The sequence below is a fragment of the Crocuta crocuta genome, unplaced genomic scaffold, assembly GCF_008692635.1.
Source record: "Crocuta crocuta isolate KB4526 unplaced genomic scaffold, BGI_CrCroc_1.0 scaffold32, whole genome shotgun sequence".
NCBI classification, from domain to species: Eukaryota; Metazoa; Chordata; class Mammalia; order Carnivora; family Hyaenidae; genus Crocuta; species Crocuta crocuta.
The window spans coordinates 13,130,514-13,154,676 of record NW_027529424.1 but is presented as its reverse complement, the minus strand read 5'-3'; the positions used below and the strand labels follow the sequence as shown (position 1 = coordinate 13,154,676).

At 52.3% G+C, this 24,163-nt stretch overlaps 1 protein-coding gene across 1 annotated transcript in view; it reads left to right on the top strand.

The window, feature by feature from the left end:
- Positions 1 to 23,264, top strand: part of WDR37 (WD repeat domain 37) — a 37,397-nt gene extending 14,133 nt beyond the window's left edge. Inside the window, exons 6-10 of the mRNA XM_077758429.1 lie at positions 3,509 to 3,749; positions 5,026 to 5,167; positions 19,020 to 19,154; positions 19,580 to 19,694; positions 22,963 to 23,264. Of these exons, the coding sequence (XP_077614555.1) occupies positions 3,509 to 3,749; positions 5,026 to 5,167; positions 19,020 to 19,154; positions 19,580 to 19,694; positions 22,963 to 23,094 (765 nt within the window). The 3' untranslated portion in view covers positions 23,095 to 23,264. The remainder of the gene's footprint in view (positions 1 to 3,508; positions 3,750 to 5,025; positions 5,168 to 19,019; positions 19,155 to 19,579; positions 19,695 to 22,962) is intronic.
- Positions 23,265 to 24,163: the final 899 nt, after the last annotated feature.

Genomic DNA, 24,163 nt, shown 5'->3' with positions numbered 1-24,163 from the left:
AAGGAAGAGAGGGGCTGAGGCCGGGGAGCTGTTGGCATAGCATTAGTGCCCTTCCTCAGACCCCAGGGAGCTCACGCGTTCCCTCGCTGCTGTACCCGGGAGCCGCCACGGGAGGGCGTAATGACACACCGGGAAGGCTCGCACCAGAAACCGAATGGGCTGCACCTTGATCATCGCCGCTCGGTCTTGGTGTTTTGTTCTGGAAGCCTGAACAGATCAGGACGGTGTCAAACGTGAAGTGTCTCTGTTTATATACGTATGCACGTGTGTTCTCGCCCCCCTTTCCACAAATACTAAATGTTGGCCATTAATGTTTAAAATTATATGATTAAGTCATGTTTCCTAATATTTTATATGTTTTAGACCCCTGGTCTGTCTTTCACATGAGGTAAACTGTGGGGGTGCCTGGGTGGCCCACCCGCTTGAGTGTCCGGCTTTTGGTTTCAGCTCAGGTCATGATCTCACATTTTGTGAATTCAAGCCCTGCACTGGGCTCTTGTGCTGGTGGCGCGGAGCCTGCTTGAGAGTCTCTCTCTGTCTGCCCTTTCCCTGCTCCGTATCTCTCTCAAAACTAAATAAATGAAAATAACAAACAAACGTAGGTAAACTGTGGAAGTCAGTGTGTGTGTCGTCATTTTCAAGCGGGTAAAGGTAGGCAGGTAACAGCAGGGGTTGTGTATTGGAGGAAGGGTGGGTGGATTCAGACCATAAGGCCTTCAGTTACCTTTTTCCCCTCGGATGTGGTGGTTCCCCTTTAGCCCAGCACCCTGTGTCCAGTCACACAGAGACCTTGGGGAGCCTTCTCCGTAGTTCCGCTGCAGGAGACCCTAGGGGTCAGCCTGGCCCTGTGCCGCACACGCGGGTGGACACGGCCCTGGGATGTGCGGAGCCCAGGGTTACTTGTTTCTTTCTTTGAAACATTTTGTTGTTCTCTTTGGAGATGAGTTAAGTAGTTAAGAAATTACAGTGATGAGTAGGAGTCGTCTTCNCACGAACCGCGAGATCATGACCTAAGCGAAAGTCGGACGCCTAACCGACTAAGCCACCCAGGCGCCCCAGTTCATTTTTATTTTTAATTAAGAAAAATTTTTAAAAATTTTAGAGTGTGAGAGTGCAAGCAGGGTAGGGGCAGAGAGAGGGAGAGAGAATCTGCAGCAGGCTGTGTGCCCAGCGTGGAGTTCGACATGGGGCTTGAGCCCTCAACCCTGGGGTCACTACCTCGGCTGAAATCAGTAAGATGTTTAACAAGCAGAACAGTTCATTTTTAGCTGAGTGTTTTGTGTCTTTTATTTTATTTTATTAAAAGAAATCTTTTTTTTTTTTTTTACATTTATTTGTTTTTGGGGGAGAGAGACAGAGCACAAGAGGGGGAGGGGCAGAGAGAGGGAGACGGAAGCAGGCTTCAGGTTCCAAGCTGTCAGCACAATGCCCAGTGTGGGGCTCGAACTCACAAACTGTGAGATCGTGGCCTGAGCTGAAGTTGGACGCTTAACCGACTGAGCCGCCCAGGGCCCCTACCTTAGCATTTTAAAGTGCTTTTAACTCTAGTGTAGTTTGGAAAAATGATTTCTGTAAAGGTTCCCGCTGATGTTTCCATCGTGGATCCTGATAGCTAGAGCTCTCTGAAATGGGGGTCCCCTGGACCCACTCGGAGAAGTCCTGCGTTCACGCTTACCTGTCATTTCCTTCACGGGGACTAGCACTGCAGGGGCGCCGGGTCTGGGTAACAGGGAGCAGAACCCTCTGGGAAGCTTGGGATTATTTTTGACACGTTTCTTCTTTCCCCATTTGCCTTCCGTCTTCCATTCCCACCGCTCTGGCATCTCATTGCTTCTGGTTCTGCTGTAATTCTGGGAGGCACTTCTCTGTCTCCCCGGGACACGCCTTCTGTAACACCCACCGACATCTGTGGAGCCGCGGCCGCACCCGGCGCCCTGAATCGCGGCCTCCCCACGCGGGATTTATGGGACCGTGTTGCTCCTTCTGCCTGGGTGTGGTTACCGGTCGGGGTCTTTCACTCGGAGCAGGTTACGCTTCCGGAATCCACCCCTAGCTCCACACTGCCCGGCCGTCAGTGCTGCGGCTCCTCCTTACCGCATGCGGGACTCTGACCCTCCGTCAGCATCTGTGTCTCTCTCGCCTTCTCTGAGTCCGCTTCTCCCACCTTTGCCCCTACAGCGTGGCTCTCAGTGTAGCTTCTTGGGGCTTTTGCACCTGCTGTCCAGCTGGCAGTGCTGTTCCCTAGCTTTGTGTGCCTGTTCCCTTGCTTTCTTCATGCTGTAACTCCAGTGTCACTTTAGCAGAGGGCCTTTCCTTGATGATTCTGTCTAAAGTAGGCCTCATGACTGTTCATCTCTTCTTCTTTGTTTCTTCCTAGTGCTTATTAATGCCTGGATCTGTGTGTGTGTGTGTGTGTGTGTGAGAGATATCCTTATACTACGCGCATGTAAATGTGACCTGNGTGTGTGTGTGTGTGTGTGTGTGTGTGTGTGTGTGTGTGTGTGTGAGATATCCTTATACTACGCGCATGTAAATGTGACCTATATCCCACACTGTGTGTGTACAGGTGACCTATATCTCTACATGGTGTGTACGTGTGACCCGTATCTCTCTGCTGTGCGTATGTGTGACCCATATTCGTACACTGTGCGTGTGTGTGATGTGTATCTCTGTACTGTGTGTGTACATGTGACACATTTCCTTATACTATATGTGATGTTCTCACTGTAGCGCGTGTGTTTACGTGGCATGTATTTCCACGCTAGTGTGTGTATGCGTATACTGTACGTCTCCATACGAGTGTGCACGGGCGCGCGTGCCCGTGTGTGCTCCGTCTCCCGCGCTGGCAGGAAGCGCCGTGAAATGACGTGTCCGGCCTCTCTGGCTCCAGTTACATTGTCCCACATGTCCTGTCAGACAGAAGTCATTCTTCTCTGCTGCGGGGCTGGCGTGTGGTCTGCCGGGGCGCAAGCATCTGGTACTTGTTGAAGGAAAGATCAATATATTTTCTTAAAGGGCTGAAGCCATTTATGTTTTCATTTTAGTTTTTGACAAAAGACCTTACAGGAAAATAAAGTGAACTCTTACTCCTATAGCAATAGAATTCTAAGTGGCCTCCTGAGAATTAAAGTGTTTCTCTTTTTATTGTGATAAATTATTGACTTTCAAATGTATTTTATTACATTGCTACTAATAGTGGTAAAAACTTAAAGTGAAAATCATTTTATTTGCCTATTTTTTTGCTGACTGGAAATGGACTATAGTTCATTGATGTCATAGTGGCCTTAACTTTGTTCTCTTCTTATACTTGGTTGTGGGTTTTAGCCAAGTAGGTAATCGTGAGGTTGATTAGCAGTCATCGAGCTCCAGATACTTGCCAGACACTGTGCTGATGTCGGTCATAATGACGACCGAGTCCTAGAAAGACAAGTGACAACAGTCGATTGTGTAGCCGTGTCAGAAAAGACTCAAGATTCCCAGGGAATTTCTCCTCTGCTCTCACCATCAGCAGCAGATATGTGGCGAAGATGAGGTGGAGTGCTCCGATAAAGATGAGCCTGATGTGGACGCGGACGTGTCCAGTGACTGTCCTACCATCCGGCTGCCACTGACGTCTCTTAAGAGCCACCAGGGAGTGGTCATAGCCGCTGACTGGCTGGTCGGGGGGAAGCAGGCAGTGACGGCCTCCTGGGACAGAACGGCCAATCTGTTTGACGTGGAGACGGCAGAACTCGTCCACTCTCTGACAGGTACTTGAAACGCTTGTGATTTCCAGTTGCATACTTTTGATTGATGTGCATATGGGTTTATATCTTAGCTTGCAAATTACTTCTTGTCCACGATTATTTTTAGTTCTTGTGGTACTCAGATTGTGATTTTTAAGGATCCTTTCTAAATTAGGAACTGATTGTTAGCTCAGTGTATCTTATCTCTAAGGGATTTAATTGTAGCTTGTAATATCTAGATATTTGAAAATGCTTGGTCTGCCATCTTCCTGTTGCTTTGTATCAAATTTCCAGAAACTTAGCGTCTTAAAATAACATGGATTTATAAGCTCATGGTTTCCCTGGGTCTGGAGTTCTGGGCACACGCTCGCTGGTCCCGTGCTCAGGGTCTCATGGGTGAAGTGAAGTTGTGGTGTGGGGCTGTGCTCTCATCTGGGGGTTAAGCGCTGGTGGAAGGATTCATTTTGTTGTGGCCTGTGGCTGAGGTCCTTACATTCTTGCTGCCTGCCAGCTGGGGACCCACCACTCCCAGCATCCCGAGTGTGGCCTCCGGAGCTGTCTCCCTACACAGCCGTGTGCTGTCTCTCCTGCTTCCAGGAGGGCATCTCTTCCAGGGCCCGCCCGATTATGGCACGCCCACCCAGGACAGGGTTTCTTTTGATTAACTCGAAGCCACTGCTTTGGAGGTCTTAGTTACATCTGCAGAATCTGTTTTGCCTTCTAATGTACCGAGCTTACCAGAGTGATATCTCGTCAAATTTACAGGTTCTGCCCCAAGTCAAGGGCAGGTACCCTCCAGGGGGTGTATGCCAGGGAAGGGGGTCACCGGGCCATCTTAGAGTTATGCCCACTACAGGCGTTTTTGCAAATTTGTCAGTAAGTGAATTTCCTCATTGAGTGTTAAAGATTGTATTTTTCTAAGGGCTCCATGTATTCTAGTATTAGAAGTTACTCTGGAAGTGAAGATTAAGAATTAGTTTGTTCACATACTTAGGCTACTAAAGAGATTTGCCAGACCTTCTGCCTGTTAGGATCAGGAGGTGGGTCACACTTGCACTAATTTTGCTGATCCCTCTAAATGCATGGATGGAAGGACTCCAGTTCCCGAGGGAAAACCAGTTCCACCGTGACCCCACATGCTGTTTTTAAGTGACTTCTTATCATTCCCTACTTGCGGTCACTTGTACAGAGACCGTGAGCAGTAGAGACCATAAAGAGGTTTTGATTCTTGTCTTAAGAAAGCATCGCTGTAACTGCCTGCAGGTGGATGATCTTGCATTTTTGTCGTCTTTGGTTGTAGGGCATGACCAGGAGCTAACGCACTGTTGCACACACCCCACCCAGCGGCTTGTGGTGACCTCCTCCCGGGACACGACTTTCCGTCTTTGGGATTTCAGGGACCCTTCCATCCACTCCGTGAATGTCTTCCAGGGCCATACGGAGTGAGTCACAGTCATTTAGAGATCTCTCTTTAACTGTTTGTGAAAAAAATTTTGCAGGTGGATATTAAAACTTAATTCTTATCTTAATTTCCATTATTAATTTCTAGCTCCACTGTCTTCTAAAATGGCTACTCTTTCCCTAAGCATTTAGCTCTTTGGGTGTTTGCAAGGATTTAGAAGATGAAGTCACTGAAGGTCTCGCAGGGAAATGGATCGGGGCGGGAAGGGGCAGCAGGGAAGTCAGGAAGCACTAGGGTTGGTGGCACGTGCGGCCTCTGCTGAGACCGGAACCGGGGGGCACACGCATGCACGCCCTTCCTCCTTCTGCCTGGCCATCTGGTGGGCAGCTCAGGCATCGCCCGTGTCTTAACAGAATTCTTCTTTCCACAAACTTTCCCCAGTCGGACCATTCCCAATCAGTTACATGACCGTCTTTCCAGTTACTCGTCCCACACGTGTCCCCGCTGTGCCCCTCCGCTCCGGGAACAGGATGACCTCCCTGTCACACTTCCTGACTGTGTCCTGTCACCTGCGCCCTCTGCCACCGCCCCCCCCTGCATGTGCCTCTCTGGACCAGATCGTCCCTGTGTCTCTCTGGCAGTGTGTGTCCTGAGCTTCGTGTGTCCAGACAGGTCCTGTGTGCTCAGTAAACACTTGTTAATGAATGCATGCTTGCTCCTTTGGCTGCTTGAAAATACGGATTTTCTTTATTCCCTCATAGGACATACTCCCTAAACAAGCCTGTTGTATGTGTTTAACGTCAGGTATGAAGTTAGAGATTCAGTGTCGAGAATTCATGCTGTGTTCACACGGACACGGGGACAGAGCTCTTCGAGAAGCTTGCGGCTGGAAGGAAGTGGTGTGCGCTGGGGCGGGAGTGCGAGTGTGACCCGCACGTGCCGGGCTCTCTGTTTGTTCTGAGAGACGGTGATCGAGCCTCGTTGCCGCAGCGCTGGGACCGAAGCTCTCTGTTGGCGGCGGCTTCTCCTGTGGTGTTGGCTGCGTGCGGGGCAGCTCTAGCGGTGTCTCTGCTGTCAGATGTAGGGCCCGTTGGCTCTGCTCAGGGCCGTTGAGGACAGCTTTCGGTCAGGCCAGCCTGGACAATGCAGGGGGGCGGCTGTCCTCCATCTGCCCTGAGGGAGGGCTCGCTCTGGGCCCAGAGGACGGAGGAGCCGCGTGCGGTCACCGGCGCTCAGGGTGAGCTGGGGCCCTGCATGCCCAGCCCTGCCCCGAGCTTGCTCGTCTCCTCTCCCCGGTGGTTTGTCTCGAGGAGGCTCTGGCGGATGTGGATTTGAAGGGAATAGTGTGGCGACACCCCACGTACTCTGCTCCCGGCCTCAGCGGCGGCAGTTGCTTCACCATGTCGGGCGTCGTCTGCGTGCGCACGCGGACCCCTGTGCGTCTGGGCACACCGTGCCCGGGAGTGCTGTCTGCTGGGGCCCTGTGCGAGGAGCCGCCCCATCCTGACCTCTCCCCTCCACACCGGGCGCGTCCCCTGATGGCTACAGGTGCCGTTCCCCCGAAGAGAGTGAGAGCAGAGTTCTGGGGTGGCATCTGACACCCAGCCCGGTTCCACTCTACCCCGTGTGGTCTCTGATGTATTCATTCAGACTTCATTCGGGCTCATTCGCTCCATGCACTCATTTTCTGTGCTCCTTCAATCTAGGACAGCCCTCTGACCATTTCTGATTTTTTTTTTCTTTTAAGTTCATACGTTTATTTTTCNAGCGTGAGTAGGGGAGGGTCAGAGAGAGAGGGAGACACAGAGTCTGAAGCAGGCTTCTGGCTCTGAGCTGTCAGCACAAAGCGCCATGCGGGGCTCAAACTCATGAACTGTGAGATCGTGACCTGAGCTGAAGTCAGATGCTTAACCAGTTGAGCCACCCAGGTGCCTCTCATACATTTATTTTAGAGGGAGAGGGCGAGATCAAGAGTGGGGGAGGGGCAGACAGAGGTAGAACCCCAAGCTGGCTTTGCGCGGTCAGCAACAGAGCCTGACTTGGGGCTCCAGCCCACGACCCTGGGATCATGAGCTGAAGTGGAGAGTCAGGTGCTTAACCGACCGAGCCCACCAGGCGGCCCTGCGGTTATCTTTATGGCGTGGATGATTTCTGTGAAGAATCTAAGCCGTTCTCTGGTAGAATGTCCCACACTCTGCTTTTCTCCTGGTTGCCTTTTTTGCCAGAAGTCCTCATAGCCATCGTTGTGTGCTTTGTGTCCCCAGCAGAGCACACATACCGTCTGGTGTCCTGTCGGGGATGCAGGCCTGGAGCACAGGGGCGTCCCCAGGTGTCCCCACGGCAAAATGTGTTTTCCACTTTGACATGAGTGAAGTGATACTCGGGTGATGTGAGCATCTTTTTCCCCCGCGACCTTTTACCCACTGGGTCTGACATCCTCCGTGATCCTCTCCTGAGTCTGTTATCGCCTCGAGTGTGTGGAGGCGGTGACCTTGCTGACTCCGGTCGCCTCCCCACTCCTCAGCTGGTATTTTGTTCGTTACTGTAGTCGAGGCCGCTGTAGATGCCAGGATTGCTTCCTTTGTTTTTGTAATTGTTGTTGATGCTTCAGTTCCAGAGCCGGCTGCTGGGCTGGAGCTTCTCCGATGTGCCCCTCAGTCCCTAAGCACTGCTCATCCCACACTGGATGAGTGGCACCTGGTCCGGGCCTTGGGGGCTGGGCTGAGAAGGGCAGCATGTACTCTATCTGCACAGCCCTCTGTGGCACCAGTGGGAACCTCCCTCCCATGACACGGGAGGCCTTGCTGTGCCAGGCACAGGGCACACGCGGTCCTTACAGGGGCACGGGCCCCCCTGCTGTGTGCAGGCCAGCCAAGGCACGGGGAGCACGGGGGGTTCCTGTGGGCCCGACTCCTCGTGTGATTCCCATCATTTCTCTGCATGGTAAAGAGCCTTCAGTAACATTCTGTTTTCATTTGCCTTTTTTGATTGTCTGAAAGGTTTTATTTTTATTTTCTGCAAAAAGAGCCAAGTATTTATTTGTGTTACTGGATGCTGTTGGAAGTGCGTGTTTAAGACTGTTTTAATATTAGGTCTGCCTCGTCTGCCACCCTCTGACTGTGCAGCATAGGAAATGCTGGGGTCATGGTTCACATGTCTGTATGATTTGGGGGTATTTTTGTACCTGGTGGATATATGATGGTTGTTTCTGGAGAGATACGCTATGAGAAATGTGATTGGTTATGAAGGGGTTCTTATTTCTTTTTTGTAAGTTTTTTTTTTAATGTTTATTTTTGAGAGAGAGAGAGACACACACACACACACACACAGAGTACAAGTGGAAGAGGGGCAGAGAGAGAGGGAGACACAGAATCTGCACCAGGCTCCAGGCTCCAAGCTGTCAGCACAGAGCCCGACGTGTGGCTCGAACTTACAGACCACGAGATCATGACCTGAGCCGAAGTCAGATGCTCAACCAGTTGAGCCACCTAGGTGCCCTCTTTTTTTTCCCTAAAGGTTGGCTTTCATTTTTTTTTTAATGTTTTACTTATTTTTGAGAAAAAGACAGAGCACGAGCAGGGGAGGGGCAGAGAGAGCGGGAGACACAGAATCCAAAGCAGGCTCCAGGCTCCGAGCTGTCAGCACAGAGCCTGACACCAGGCCCAAACCCACGAAACGAACCGTGAGACTGTGACCTGAGCCGAAGTTGGACGCTCAACCAACTGAGCCCCCAGGTCCCCTAGGGCTTCTTATTTCTAGTGTGGCCCTGTGACAGGGTTTCTTTGGCTTATTTTTCTCATGGGGTCAGTAGTGCTGTAGGGCAGGTGTGGAGCTGTGTCTGTCTCTGAGGCCTCTTGCATCTGGAGGCTCCAAGACAGAAGTTGATGCTTTGATTTACTGTATGTAGCTGAGGACACGTGGACTTGGGAGTGAAAATAGAGTGAGTGGACAAGCACCACTCAGGCCGTGTGCATTTTCTCTTAGCTGAGTGAGGATGAACTAGCACGTTTGTTGACGTATAGATACAAAAATAACAAAGTTCTCCCTTTGGCACTGATTTCCAGTGGTGTCGGAGAAGGGGAAGTTTTACCTTTTTATGGGCCTTTGGGCATCAGCACAGCCTGGCCAGGGGCTTGTGTGCTGTGCCCGCGGGCCCAGTCCCTCTGTTCTTCGGTCATGCCCGCGTCTGCAGCCGGAGGCCTCTGCCTGGCGGGAGCCTGCGCTGCCTGGTCAGCAGGGGGGGCTGCAGCCTGCATGATGCGTTAGCAGTGAGCCACTCGCGTCGCTGCAGCTGTTGCTGCAGCTCGGAAAAGCAGGAGGTGGGACTGTTCACAGGGTTTTTAGATGAAAACCCTGTTTAGCGAGTGACTCTTGTTTTTTTTGTTTTTCGTTTGCCTCTGGCATGGGTTCCCTAGGCTTGAGTCCACAGCACAAAGAAACCCTATAGAATATGGTACCCGTACCAGTGACGCACGTGCGCACTCACAAAGGGTGTGCTTTTACGAAACCAGACGCGACAGCCTAGTTCCCGACTGAGAGCAGAGGACTGGTGGCTTTGGGACCGTGTTCCATTTCCTTGCTCCCCTGTGACCGTCGGAGCGTGGCTGCTCACGCAACTTGGGCCTCCTGACTCCCCCGTCCGGTCCGTCAGGGGCCGCCGCCGCCGTGCTGGCCCACGGCCACGTTTCCGGCCTCCAGCAGTGACTGCCCCTGTAGGAAATGAGTCGTTTCCGTGCCTGCAGTGCTGTCTCCTAGTCTGGGAGCTAACTCTTGGTTTTCCAGGGTGATTTTCTTGAGTCCTTGTAACCTGTTTCTTTTTGTCTTTTTGGATTTTTTTTAATGTTTATTTTGAGAGAGAGGTAGAACATGAGTGGGGCGGGGGCAGGGGAGAGACAGAATCCCAAGCAGGCTCCACGCTGACGTGGGGCTCGGCCTCCCGACCCTGGGATCATGACCCGAACCGAAATCACGAGGTGGATGCCCAGCCAACTGAGCTACCCAGGCGCCCCTAACCTGTTTGTTTCTTTTCTGAACATTAAAAGCACAGCTCAGACACGCTGCTCCTTCCATGTCAGTGTCACCTAAAGAGTGTAGGTGGAACATGCTCTGCAGAACTTCGTGTCTCAGGGCTTATTTCATTTACAGAAACTCATCACACTTTCTTTAGTAAAGTATGCTGGGATCTGACACCTCTTGTAATGTGACTAACTACTTAGCTCTTCAGTTATTTTGAATTTCTGTATGTTGTGTGTTCTTAAGGCAGGATGTAGCTGTATAGGTTTTAAGATTATTGGCATAGTTTTATAATTTGTTTTAAGTTTTGTTTATTTATTTTGAGAGAGATAAAGCATGAGCTGGGGAGGGGCAGAGATAGAGGGAGAAAGAGAGAGGGGGTGGGGGTTGAATCCTAAGCAGGCTCCGCGCTGTCAAGCACAGAGTCTGATGTGGAGCCTGAACCCACGAACCATGAGATCATGACCTGAGCGAAAGTCAGACGCTTAACCGACTGAGCCACCCAGGTGCCCCAATTTCATGTTACAGATTATTTTCCTAATAGCAGGAATGAGAAATTGTAGTGTGTGCTGCTCTCAGAAACAATAGAAATGTTTAGCTGAAATATTTTGGAACGTCACAGGAATTTCAAACGCTGGCAGTGTGTTTTCACAGATTTCTGTCTTCGCTGTCAGGAGGCGGAGCTGAAATCCAGTGCTTGTCATCTGAAATAAGCTAAATGCTCGTGTGCTGACGAGTTTCTCCCCTGACAGCGTGATGGAGTAAGTGAGCTGGTTCAGGCGGCGCCGTGGTAGGACGCCCGCCCGCCCTCCCAGGGCGCGGTGCCAGGCTCCTGCCGCCTGGACGCGGCCCGCAGGCCGTCCCGGCCGCACCCCTCCCACGGGGACCGCGTGTACAGAGGCCCGTCTGCAGGAAGCTTTCCGGGCACTGAAACTTACCTTCGGCTGGAATCCACCCGGTGTCCCTTGCAGGCCGCACTGGAGCTGCCCATGAGGATGGCGCTGGGGCAGGAGGCCCCGGTGCCCCTCCCCATCACCACCACTTCCCTGGGGGGGCCCAGTGGAGCCCCCCTCGCTGTTTTTCTGATGTTTTGTTTTGTTCCAATTGCTATAAAAAGGGCCTGACAGTTGAGGCAGTCACTGGTCATTAAGCTTCCCCTGTGGGTGGCCAATGACTCCCGTCTGTACCCAGCTGACAGTGTTCATAAGTGTAAAGAAACTCTGGCGTTGAAGAAGCTCTGGTATTAGCTCAACATGGATAAAATCTCTGTGAATGCAAAGTTTTTTCCTTTCTGTTTTGCTTTCATTCTCCTTATATGGTAACTTTATCTTCCAAATGTGAATGAACTTTGGTGTTTTCTTCTAAAGAAAACAAAACACCACATCTAACAAAACAAAACAAAAATGAGATTAAAATGATAATGATCAGGGATTTTTTTGGCAACCACATTTATTTTTTTGGTTTTCACTGGAGATAAGATAACATTCATCAATTTTTAAATAATGATTGCTTTAAAGTTAAGACATGATCATATGCTTTTATTCCAAAATTCCCAGGGAAGATATATAGTACTAAATACCAAATTCTAGGTCATTTATGTATGAAGGTGAAAATGACTTTGAATTTTGTGTCAGGCTATTAACAATTTTTTTTATACTTTTAAAGAGAAAAAGCATTGGGGCGCCTGGGTGGCTCAGTCAGTTATGTGCCCAGCTCTTGGTTTCAGCTCAGGTCATGATCTCACAGTTCAGGCGATCCAGCCCTGTATCGGGCTCTGCACTGACAGCGTGGAGCCTGCTTTGGATTCACGCCCCCCGCCCCATGTCCCTCCCCCACCTGTGCATACACGCATTGTCTGTTTTTAAATACACTTAAAAAAAAAAAGAAAAAAAGAAAGGAAGCCTTTCGACATTGTGACACCTTTACCTGAGTGGTGGTTGGTTTTAAGTGCTGACTTCTGGGCCTGCTCAGTGACTCAGCTTGTGGGCGGGCCGGTGGTAGGGGTGGATGCCTGCCGGCCTGGTGACAGGCCACCTTGGGGGCGGAGATTTTGGCAGACTGCATTTGGTTTGTAAGTCTGTTACTTCTGGTGGTCACTGGTAAGCCCTTGTCCATGAGGAGGAGGAGGAGGAGGGTGGGGGAGTGTGTCGTACTGGGCGGTTTCTTCTGGGGACTGGGGGACGGCTCCAGAAAGGCCTGTAGCATCACGCCAGCCTCCAGACTGAATGCTTATGCCTTTGAGCCTACACCTCTTTGAGTTCTACACTCCTTGCCCAAGTGCCTGAGAGTCTGGTTCTGTCTTCCTCTGTTTAATTATTATTATTATTTACGTTTAATGTTTATTTTTGAGAGAGAAGAGAGCATGTGTGCACAAGCAGGGAAGGGACAGAAAGAGGGGGACAGAGGACGGCAACAAGTGCCCTTTGTGGGGCTTGAGCTCACAAACTGCGGGATCCTGACCCAAGCCGAAGTTGGATGCTCTACCGACTGGGATGCCCAGGCACCCCTTATTTTTATTGAGAGAGAACATGCGTGCTGGCACATGTGTGCGCTTGGGGGAGGGGCAGAGGGGAGGAGAGAGACTCCCAAGCCGGCTTCACACTGTCAGCGCAGAGCTGGATGCGGGGCTGGAGCCCATGAACCTCAAGATGACGACCTGAGCCAAACCAAGAGTTGCTGCCCAGCCGACTGAGCCGTCCAGGTGCCCCGTCTTCTTTTCGATCAGGTGGTTTGAAAATAATTCTGAGGTTTAGAGAGTTCTGTAATTGCGGGCAGCAGTTGGTGGGGAGACAGAGAGGACTCCTGGGCGGTGTTAGCTCCCGGAGCTCCGTCCCAGGCGCCGTGTTCTGGTGTGTTTCTGCACGTGTTGTCATGGCGTCCCGGAAACCTGCAGGGCTGTCAGCGCTGCGTGCGCACCTCAGGCTGCTGGGTGGGCTCCTCTGCGCCTGCGCATGCAGACGAGGGTGGTTTTCCTGTGAACGTGGCCATTCTGCGGGGGCCACCGCTTCGCTCCGGGAGGTCTGGGCGTGCTCCCTGTGGCCTCGGGCCCGCAGCGGGGCTGCTCGGCCCTCTCCTTGACAGCCCCACACTGATGCAAGTTGTCTCCAGTTTGGAGTACGGTTTGTGAGTTCAGCTGCTCCGTCCCTGCTGTGCCCGGCGCACACCTCACTCGCAGCTTCTGCCCACATATGCGGGCTGGTCCAGATGTATCTCAGTTCTGTCCCAACGAGTATGTGACGACGCGCCTAGTCTGTGGTCACAGCCTGACAGCCTTCTCTCAGGTCATCTCAAGTGAAGCCACCGGACAGCTCACGACCAAGTTGTCAAGTACGGTGATTTATATGCACTAATTTCCCCGAAGTCCTTACTTTTTTTTTTTTTTTAATATTTTATTTCTAGGGGGGAGAGAGAGAGAGAGAGAGATAGCGTGAACAGGGGAGGGTCAGAGAGAGGGGGAGTCACAGACGGAAACAGGCTCTAGGCTCTGAGCTGGCAGTCAGCACAGAGCCCGACGCGGGGCTCGAACCCACGAACCGCGAGATCATGACCTAAGCGAAAGTCGGACGCTTAACCGACTAAGCCACCCGAAGTCCTTACTTTTATTAGTTACCTATCGTCTCTACTTAGATGGGGAATTTTAGTAGTAAACAAATATGAAATCTCTTACTTTTAAAAACTGTACTCCAAATTGGAAACAACTTGCATCAGTGAAGGGCTGTCAAGGAGACGGCCGAGCAGCCCTGCTGTAGGCCCGAGGCCACAGGGAGCGAGGTATGCGGAATGAGGTGTGCCGTGGAGTGGGATGTGCGGCGAGCACAGTGGGGACGGAGCAGCCGCCCAAAGGCAGAGCCGGTGTGGTGTGTGTGCCCTGCCCGTGCAACGCCAGGCCCGGTGGGCTCGGATCTCCTGCCCGGCATCCGCAATTGCTTGTACTCGGCGTTGGTAGTTGGCATAGACCTGCGGGGGGCAGTTGCTGCTGACAAAGCAGAGTCACACTCCGTTTCCTTTCTGTCCTCAGAGTGAGATGCTCCTCGTAGTGTTTTCTCCAGAGTCCCTCAAGGACCAGAACGTTATTAAAAAGACTGTCTTTTTTTAAAATTTAAATTAATTTTTTTTTTANTCATGACCTGAGCCGCAGTCGGATGCTTAACTGACTGAGCCACCCAGGTGCCCCTAAAAAAGACTGTCTTAAATGTGTGTTCTGAGAGGGACTTTGGATGCATTCAGCGACCTTCTTCGTGGTGTTTCTACCCTGAGTGTTTGGGGTGGCTTTACTGGAAGGGCTTTTCTGTGCTGGTGTCTCCTGTGGACTGAGTGCTGTGTCCCCTCATGCTGTCTGGTGAAGCATCCCTGCAGGAGGGCCGGGAGCAGTGTGTGCGAAGCCAGCTTCTCGCACCAGTGGAAGTGCCTGAGGACAGCGTGGGTCTTATGGGGATGGGTTGCAGTCAGTGCGGCCGTGGCCGGCTGTCCAGGGGCCAGTGTGGGGTGCATGGACTTGGAGGTGATCAGATACCGTCAAGGGTGTCATTGTGACGATGGTCCCTGGAATCCCATGAGTACGGGCAGGCTGGCCGTGAGATTCGGNCAGTTTGTCTCCTGGGCTCCTTGCCTGATGCACAGATGGGGTCTGAAACTTGGAGTCCTGGAGACTCACTCGCTTTAGAGTCTGGTACCATGGTGTCTTCAGGGAGTGTCACTGGTGGAAGCTTAGTGGACTTAAGAGATAAAGTGCTTTCCCTTGCATGCGTGCCTATCCTCCACCCCCATTACCGTGACAGCTGACGCCTGAGATGGTCTGGTGGAGAGCAGCACCGGGCCCCCTGGGAAGTAAAGTGTGTGAATTCCACACGTGTTAAAAAACCAGGGGGTCACTCCCCTGAGTGAATAAGGAAATGCGAGGTGTTGGAAGGCTGTGCTGATAGCTAATTCTGACCTTTCAGAGTGAAAGGGGGGCTCAAGTGTGGGGCCCATGGGTGCCTCCTGGTGCCGAGTGTGTCTTGCCCTTTAGGCTCCCTCTGCATAAATCAAATGCTTGCATAAAGGACGCTTGTTCCTCAGAGAGCCGAAGGAACAGCCACTTCTGTGTCAGTGTGAGCTTAGTTCTGCCTTATTTTCTGCACACATGTGCACATGCGAATCTGCACACACATCAAGTTCCACGTAGCCAGTGTCACGTCTGATGGCACGTACGTGTGTACATGTCTGCATGTCATACGTGTATCATCTTCCACGCGTCTGTGCCACTTCTGGGGGGCATGCTCACACTCCAAGTTCTGAAGCACGTTTGCACACGGTTCCCAGACCATGAGGGCCCTCAGGTGCCCGCAGCCTGGGTTTACGTGGAGTCACCCCCACTGTGGCTTGAGGAACGTCCAGGTGAATGTCCCTCTGTAACCGCTGAAGAAGAGGGGTCTTCCCAGGCCTGTGACAGCTCACCTCAGATCCAGGACGGGGGCCATGCTCTCGGGGGCATTCAGGAAAGAGTGCTTTCTTCAACTTTGCAGGTTTTGGAGAGTAAAAATCTTACAGATCCTAATACCTTTCTAACCTTAATTTTCCTGATTATTCTGATGAACAGGGCTTTTCTGTGTCATATTATTTCAAGGCTGATGTAAAAACAGTGCCCTTTTGGAAGATTTAAAAAAGAAATGAAGCCTTTTAAATAAATGTTCACATCCCACTTTTTATGTTGAGTCACGTAATGTTGACATCGGACATTGGTTGTGAGTGGATCAGCCTGTAACTAGAAAGTTTTGAATTCAGAAACTAAGGGAATGGACAGTTAGGTTAGTAAAACCTGACGGAGATCATTCTTCACCTAATTTATTTATATTTTCATGTTTGTTTATCTTAAGAGAGAAAGTGAGCAGGGGAGGTGCAGAGAGAAAGGGGAGAGAATCCCATGCAGGCTCCCTGCTGACAGCGCAGTGCCTGACGTGCGGCTCGAACTTAGGAACTGTGAGATCAAGACCTGAGCAGAAATCAAGAGTCAGACGCTTAACCAGCTGAGCCACCCAGGCGCTCCATGTCACAATTATTGATAAAATTACAAATATTCAAAACTTATTTATGGTTGGCTGTTACATTGTTTGATAAGAATGAAATAGTGACAGGACTTCAGAGAAAGGAAATCAGAGCCTTGACCCTTGATTTTACAAGCATGAAGTTACCCCATAAATCTTACTGTTTAACTTCTCTGTAACCTGCTTCTTAAAAAGCTCTGTAACCCTTTTAAATCAAGTTGTGTAGAAAGATTATCTTTGACTAATCTATGGAAAAGTTCATATTAATTCAGTTAATAAAATGCCACGGAGCAGAATTAGGTTAGCGAAAGGCCCTGTTCTGACACACCCATGACGCTGCTCGGAGCCATCCCTGTGGCGGGAAGGTCCTGGTGGCCCGGGAGCTTCTCCGAAGCGCTGGCACAAGTCCCAGTAGCAGCATGTTCGGGCGTCACAGCTGCACTGTTGCCCGGAAGCTGCGCGTTCCCCCGTGGCCCCGCTGGGGTGTCCGTGCCCCCCTCGTTGGCTGTGGCGTGTTGCCCGCTGGAAGCGGGGCCTGGCCCGTCGCGGGCAGCAGAGCCTGGTCGAGTGAGCAGGGTTTGCCCAAGACAGAGGCCCAGGGAGGGGCGGGACCAGGGTGGAGTGTTGAGCTGGCGCTGCTTTAACTTCTTTTTTCCAGGGAGCATTTGCATTCCAGATCCTGAAAGCCAACCCAGTGTGACACAAGTGTGACTTTTCCTTTCAGCGTTCATCTTAGGACCTGCTCTTCTGAGAGTTAGCCGTCCAGGAGTATTCAGAAGTGTGTCATTTGGAGAAGGGTTTTGTTTTCCATTTAGGTGTCTGAGATCTTAAGACATGGGCCCACAGGCCCCTGTGCGTGNGTTTCAGAGCGCCGTCTGGGAAGTGGGAGGCGCCAGCCGGGAGCACGCGGCCAGGCGGGTCTTCCGCTGTGGGCGCGGCCCGGCCTCCCTGCCGGTGCTGGGCCGCAGGGGTGTTCCAGCAGGCCCGGGCCTGGCCAGGGCGCCTGGCGACGCGCACCTCCTCCTTCAAAGGCGGCCTCCCGTGTTCAGTGCTCTTTCCAGAGTGCTTGCTCCTCTGCTCTGTCCCGCTGCAAAGGGAGCGCCGTGTTTTGTGGGGTGCTCCATCTGAAAGGTGAGAAGCGGGGGCTCTGCGGTCGCTTCTAATGTGCGGCCAGGAGAGCGCACTGCTTCAGCGTTTCCACATCATGTAGTTTTTTCTTAGCTGTGAAATTCTGGCAGATTGTTATGCAAAGCAGCTTTGTGTCTCTGTGTGACTGGGAAGACAGCTGTTAGTCCTAATGAGGAGTGCAGGCATTACAGTCTCTCCGTTGATTGAGACCCACGGAGGGAGCAGAATGTTCCAGATCGGGCAGTGGTGTGCGGTGAGAAGGTAGTGCCTGTCAGCTGGAAGCCCACGCTCGGCTGCTCTCGGCGACAAGATAAATGAGTTGGCTGGAGTTTGGCAGAGTCTGAGCTTTTCCAGTGAGCGGCTGTGGCGCGGTGGACTCCCCGGGGGACCTGAGTCCGAGGGTGCCTCTGCAGCCGTGGCCCCCACGCCAGCCTTTCCCTTTGATGCCCTGCAGTACCTGTCAGGATGGTGATTTATTAAAAACCTAATATGTTTCAGCATTTCATTAACATGAGGTGAGACGGTCTTTTGTGGAGACTTTTTTCATTAATGTAGCAGAATGTTCACTGAAATTCCACTTGGCCACAGCCCTCCAAGACCTGAAGTCCACAGAGGAGGCCACGTGTCACAATCCCTCCGAGCTCGTCGTGGCCTCCACCCCACACCAGGCCTTACGTTCTTCTTTGTGTTTGACATGGGGTTCAATGGCCCTGGGCTTCAAGTCCAGGCTTACCTTCCTTCCTACCGTCTGCGTGTCACACGTGGGCCCCGCTCAGTGGCTCACTGCCTCGTTTAGCACAGTGTCCACATTCATCCCTGTGATGACAGATGGCAGGATTCCCATCTTGTCTTACGGCCCACTAAGATGTTGTTTATATGTACGTTCGTGTGTTGATATGAGGTGGTATCCACGTCCTGCCTGCTGTGAACAGTGAGCACGGGGGTGCAGACACCTCTTCAGGGCACTGGTCTCCTTTCCTGGGGGTGCGCGCCCAATAGTGGCATTGCTGGTCGCAGGGTGCTCTACGGGGAGCCTCCGCCCAGCCCTCCATGGCGGCTGCGCCCATTCGCATTCCCGCCAACGGGACACGGGGCCCCTTTTCTCCGTGTCGTCACCGGCACTTGTGCTCTGTTTTGTTGATGGTAGGCATTCTAACGGGTGCGAGCTGGGAGGCTGTGGTTTTGATTTGCATTTCCCTGATGCTTAGTAATGTGAGTGTCTTTTCACGGGCTTTTTGGCCTTTTATGAATCTTCTGTGGAGAAAGGTCTGTTTAAATCCACTCGTACATTTTTTAATTGGTGGTGGTGGTGGTTGTTGAGTTAAAGGAATAGGTTTTTCTCCAATGTTCTAATTAAACTGAAAGTTAGGATGGATTTTTCTTTTTTAATTTTCTGCTATCAGGCACAGGTATATAGACATTTTGGCAGGTTCTGTCTAATCGATGTCTTCCAGTAGCTTCTCTTTGCTCCATTGCCTGAGAAGGTGGAGCTGAGTAGAATGGACTATAATTTTCTAATGCTTACTGTGTTTACGCTCATAGGGAGATTTAAGTGGGAGTTAGTGGAGTAGGAGACGGCTGCCCCCCCCATGTCTCCAGGACCCTCTCCACCTGCCTCGCCTGGTCTCTGGCAGCGGGGCTGTGTGCTTGTTATGTGGGTGGAGAGAACTTGGGTCTCTATCCTGGGACTTCCTGATGACCTTCTGAACTTGTGCCTTTTACTTGTAGCACCGTGACCTCGGCCGTGTTCACCGTGGGAGATAACGTCGTTTCAGGCAGCGATGACCGCACCGTGAAGGTCTGGGACTTAAGGAACATGAGATCCCCCATTGCGACTATTCGCACAGACTCTGCCATCAACAGGTGAAGGGGCTGCTTGTTACGTCCTGAGAGGGCGGACTGTCACCAGTGTCTGGTGCGGGTGCATGGGGTGATTCAGAGCTTTGGGAACGTGCTCTAGGCTTCAGGGAAGTATTTTTTGCTGGGGGGTCGGGGAGGACGTTATTTTTTATTGATCCTCATGCACATTTAGTAGCCTCTGTGTGCTGAAACATAAGTACAAAATCAGGCCAGGGCGGTGACCCTGAAGGAGAACGCGCCATCTGTGGCCGAGTGCTGCAGCGAGCGTGCGCAAGCCCGTGGCTCGGTCTCTGTGTGCGGGTAACACCTGCTGTTGGCCGCAGTTTGCCTCGAGATGTGAGTGGCGTGGCCTCCCACTGCTTGATGGTCTGCGAACTCGGAGGCCTGTGCTACTTCATCCGTAACCCACCTCCGCGTCTCCTCCACAGGATCAACGTGTGCGTCGGCCAGAAGATAATCGCCCTCCCACACGACAACCGGCAAGTGAGGCTGTTCGACATGTCGGGCGTGCGGCTGGCGCGGCTCCCACGCAGCAGCCGGCAGGTCAGTGCGCTCCCACCCGCGGCCACGAGCCCCGCGTCCTGTGGCCTTTTCTAAAGAGAGAGAAGCTAGTTTTAACGATATGTTTAACTTATCCAGATATGCTTGCAATAAGTCCTATTTAGAACTAATCAATGTATAAAAATAATAGAGATGTTATATTCTCGTTTTCCTACATCTTTGGATGCTAGATTTCACTGGAAATACTTGGTCTCATAAAATGTAAAGTTGAAAGGATTCCCCCAGGACCTGAACTGAGTGCGTCAGCTGTTTTTAAACTCAGATGGGATGGCGCTCAGCCCCCAGCCTCACGTGAGGGGAGCAGAGGGCGCGGGTGCTGGTGGTCCCCGTCCGGGACGGCACAGCCTCACCTCTCGGCAAGTGAAAATGTGCCCTCACGTAGACGCAGGGGAGTGGACTGCGGGGCCTCTTTCAGAAGAGGACCCGCCTCTGCCCGGACCAGAGGAGCCCTTTCCCTGGCAGACGCAGAACAGAAAAAGCCCATCAAGATGCAGCTTTGCTGCGGGTCAGCCCCAACGGCGGGGGGCGGGGGGAGCGTGGTGCTCAAGGCTGTGGCCGCAACTCAGACCTGCTGATGCGTGTTCCCTGCGTGCCACCTGGGAGCCCATGCTTAGATGGTTCCTGGTGGCTCCTGTGGGGCAGTGGGTGTCGCTGTGATGAATAGCCCCTCCATACCCCCTTCCCCCCTCACCCTCCCCTACTACCCCCAACCCCCGTCGCTGAGGCTGCACTTCTGCAGGCCCAGTGCTTAACTAAGCCTTGCCCCCTGCCCACCCCCACATTCGCTTCCTGTGGCCTTCTCTGTGTGTCAGTGTGACACACTCGTGGGCAAGCAGTTTGCGTGGCCCCGGGCGCTGCAGTCAGCATGTCTGTGCCCCTTGCTGCCCCACGGCCGTGGCTCTGCCGACCCCTGCAGAGGTGCCTGTGTTGTCGTCTGCAGCGCCTCGCGCTGTGGTGTGTGACCCGCAGGCCAGCCCTGCCGTTAGCGGCTGTGGACTGAAGGTGACTTCAGAGGCCAACAGCGAAGGGTGTCTGCTGTCAGCGTGGCCACACCGCTGATGGCGCTGACTCTCCATGACAGGCCTCTGCCCTCAGCGCAGGATTGTTTCATCGGCTTTCCCCTTGCGCCGCTTGTACACGCACTGTCTGAAGTCCATTTTGAACCTGAGTTCTTTGAGTACTCGTGAAATTAGACTGCCTGGTCAGAGCTTCACCCCCTGCCCCCCAAAGGGAAATTTTCGAGCTTGGCACCTGTGGAGAGTCCCTGCCAGGCGTCCATGACGGGATCGGCGCTGGCGTGCCGTGTGTGGTCCCTGCGGCTATGTGGCGTGTGCGGGCCTCCCTGGGACACGAGGTTGGGCGTGCAGGACTTTGTGACGTGGAGAACATTTTCCTCGAGAAAATACGGAGTTGTAAGAGGTTCCTGTGGTGCTCATCCCACGGAGGCAGTTTGTGTTTAGTTATGTGTAAACGTGTAGCCTTGTTGAGACTGGTTTGTGGTGCTTGGAATGATTCTCCTGAAGTGTTGTGTTGAAGTGAGTTATTTTTAATGGATGAATGAACTTGTGCCACTTCTCCAAATAGAAGACTGCCGGGCTCAGCCTCCCAGACCACCGCCACAGTCCCTGCTTTATGTCGCCTCAGCTCCCTTCAACTGACAGACTTTAAGAAGACAGAACAGCAATGCTGTTTGAACTTGGTAGCCAGAGTGAAGATGGCTGACTGTGTAAACTCGTTTTACTCTGGGGAGAGTGCAGGTGGTGTTTCCCAAAAGTGGGTTTCAAGCCAGGCAAGCTCTGTAGAGCATTGCAGGGGCCGAGGGACGGGGCTCCGGGTTCCAGAAAGCACACCGGGTGTGCAGCACCCCATGCGGCGTGCACAGTGGGACCCGAGAGGGGGCAGCCCGCGGCCCCGGCACATCTGTGCAGTCGGGACGCGGGAGGCGGGACTCCGGGTGGGTCCTGGGTGAGCTGCTTGTTTGCCAGTGTGCGTTCGTGCCGGCTGGCCCTGCCGCACCCCCTGCTCGGCACCTGACCCGAGGGCTTCTGTCGGGAGTGCCTTGAGCTGACGATCATCTTCCACTGGTTCCTGGTTGGAGTCCGGATCTTACTGCTGTTAATGGATGTATTCACTCTTTTTCCTGAGATTCTTAACAAAGAAGCCTTAGAAGATTGCTCTTGAAATTCTTTGTTGTGGGAGTTTCTGTTGACAATACTTTATTTTGTGGACTGTTGTGTTCTCTGTTTTCTCTAGATAGCACTTTCTGCACGTGGGGCTTTACCAGGGGGCTTCTGTGCCATTCTTGTTTTGCTTGTTTTGTTTTGTTTTTAAGAGAGAGAACAAGCTGGGGAGGGGCAGAGGGGGAGAGAGAGGGAGAGAGGGAGACAGAGACTCCCAGGCAGGCTCCACACTGTCCGCGCAGCGCCTGAAGTGGGGCTCGATCTCACAACCGTGGGATCATGACCTGGGCCAAAGCCAAGAGTCTGACACTCAACCAACTGAGCCACCGGGCGCCCCTGTGCCGTTCTTTTCAGTGTTTCTTTTACTTGTTGGAATTTCTGTCAGCTTTCCTTCATCCTATTTCTTGTACTTTGTGGTGCAGCGGTGTGGTTCCGACACTGTGCTAGACCGTGGTCACGTTAATGTGGAAACGTCGTCACGTGTGCTGAGGTGATGCTGTGTCTCTGCACATAGGTGCCAGGCACACCACACTGTAGCAGCTTCGCTAACACTGGGCAGTTATTCTTCCAGCGTGCTGATGTTCTGATATTTAGCTGGACTTCCTGAAGGTGGCAGGAATTCACAGGTCATTTGTTCTATCCTTGTTTTATTTGGTATCAAATATATTTTTCTGGCCCCTTTATTACCTGAGCCATCTGTTTGTTAAAACGGTCTTTGAGGTCTTTGAATGAATTTCATTTGTTTTATTCCCGAATATTATCTAGTCTCATTAAAAAACTTCAGGTTGATCATATATTTTCCCCTGACTGTAATCTTACTCATTTTGTTGAAGAATCACAAAATGCTCCTGCTCGCGTGTGCTGACGCCATGGCCCGGCCTCTCCGCAGCGCGTGCCTGGAAGCTTGTGGCCGTGTGCACCGTCCGTGGCTCACGGTGACGAATGCTGCCTGTTACGTTTCGGTTTTCCCAACCCGGTCTCTCGGAGTCATGTCGTTGTCACTGTGGCCGAGGTGTCCCACGCGTGGGCCTCAGGGAAGAATGCACTAATTCTGGTTTGTGTGACACTAGGGCCACAGAAGAATGGTGTGCTGCTCGGCGTGGAGTGAGGACCACCCCCTGTGCAATCTGTTCACCTGCGGGTTTGACAGGCAAGCCATTGGCTGGAGCATCAACATCCCCGCATTGTTACAGGAGAAGTGAGGTCGCCGCGCTCCCCAGTGGCGCGGCCGCCGTGGACCTGTGGACTGGTGCCGCTCTTCTCCTGTCAGCCAAGCCCTTTTTCTGCGAGTCGGGCCCTGCAAAGGGTGATTTGTATGTTCTTTTCTCATTGTACCCAGCTTGCATGAAATGTACAGCCAAACGTATGGTCATATGTCTTATTTCCGTCTTGTGTGTGTGTGGGCGCCCTCTGCCCCGTGTGGACAAAGCCCCTTTCCCATGGCCCGGCGTGTGTCGTGAGTTGCTGCGTCTGACCGCTGACGGCATGGCGTTACGTTTGTGTGAGTTAAATGTGAACCCCGCGTACTTACTGTGAGGCGCAAGTAGAGTGTGGCATTTCTGGAATACTGACACGCGTCTGCCTCGTGCCGGGAAGGTCACGGAGCTGCGCCCGTGTTGGTGAGCGCACAGGGTGGGGGGCCGCTGGGAGGCTTCCCGTGTGCTTCCGTGTGGGGTGTGAGCGTGCACTGTGCCGTAATTCGGCTGCATCTCTGTTCTCTCAGAGTTAACGTGAAACTGAACCCGGATGTTAGCGTTAACAAGTAGAATGCGGACTTTATGTTTGGAGAATTTTTTTGAAAAGAAAAAGTTTCTGCTCTTTTTATAGAAAATCGTTTCAATCTCCTGAGGTCTCATATTAGCAAATTCAAAAGTGTGATTTTAATCACTGATTTCAGATAGTAAGCAAAATTTAAAGCACTTTAGTTTATAGCCGTGGTTATAAACAGTTTTTAGAAGTTACAGATGACTCATCCATTGAATGTGACTTGACCTTTTGAAGAAGGCCCTGCCTGCTACCTGAACACATGAACTTATTTATTTTCTACTCTTGGGTTTGCGTATTTCTCAGTGGGTTCACTTCCTCGGTGGGGTTTGGGAGCCAACAATGCAAATAAATGAGTACTACCTCAGAACGGCGCGTCTGGAGACCGCGGGCGGCTCGCTGCTGCGTGTGGCCGGGACGCCGGGTTCAGAGGGCAGGACAGACGGCTGCGGCGGCTGCATCCTGACACCCAGGCTCTCCCGCTCGTCGGCAGGGGTGGCGGGAGCG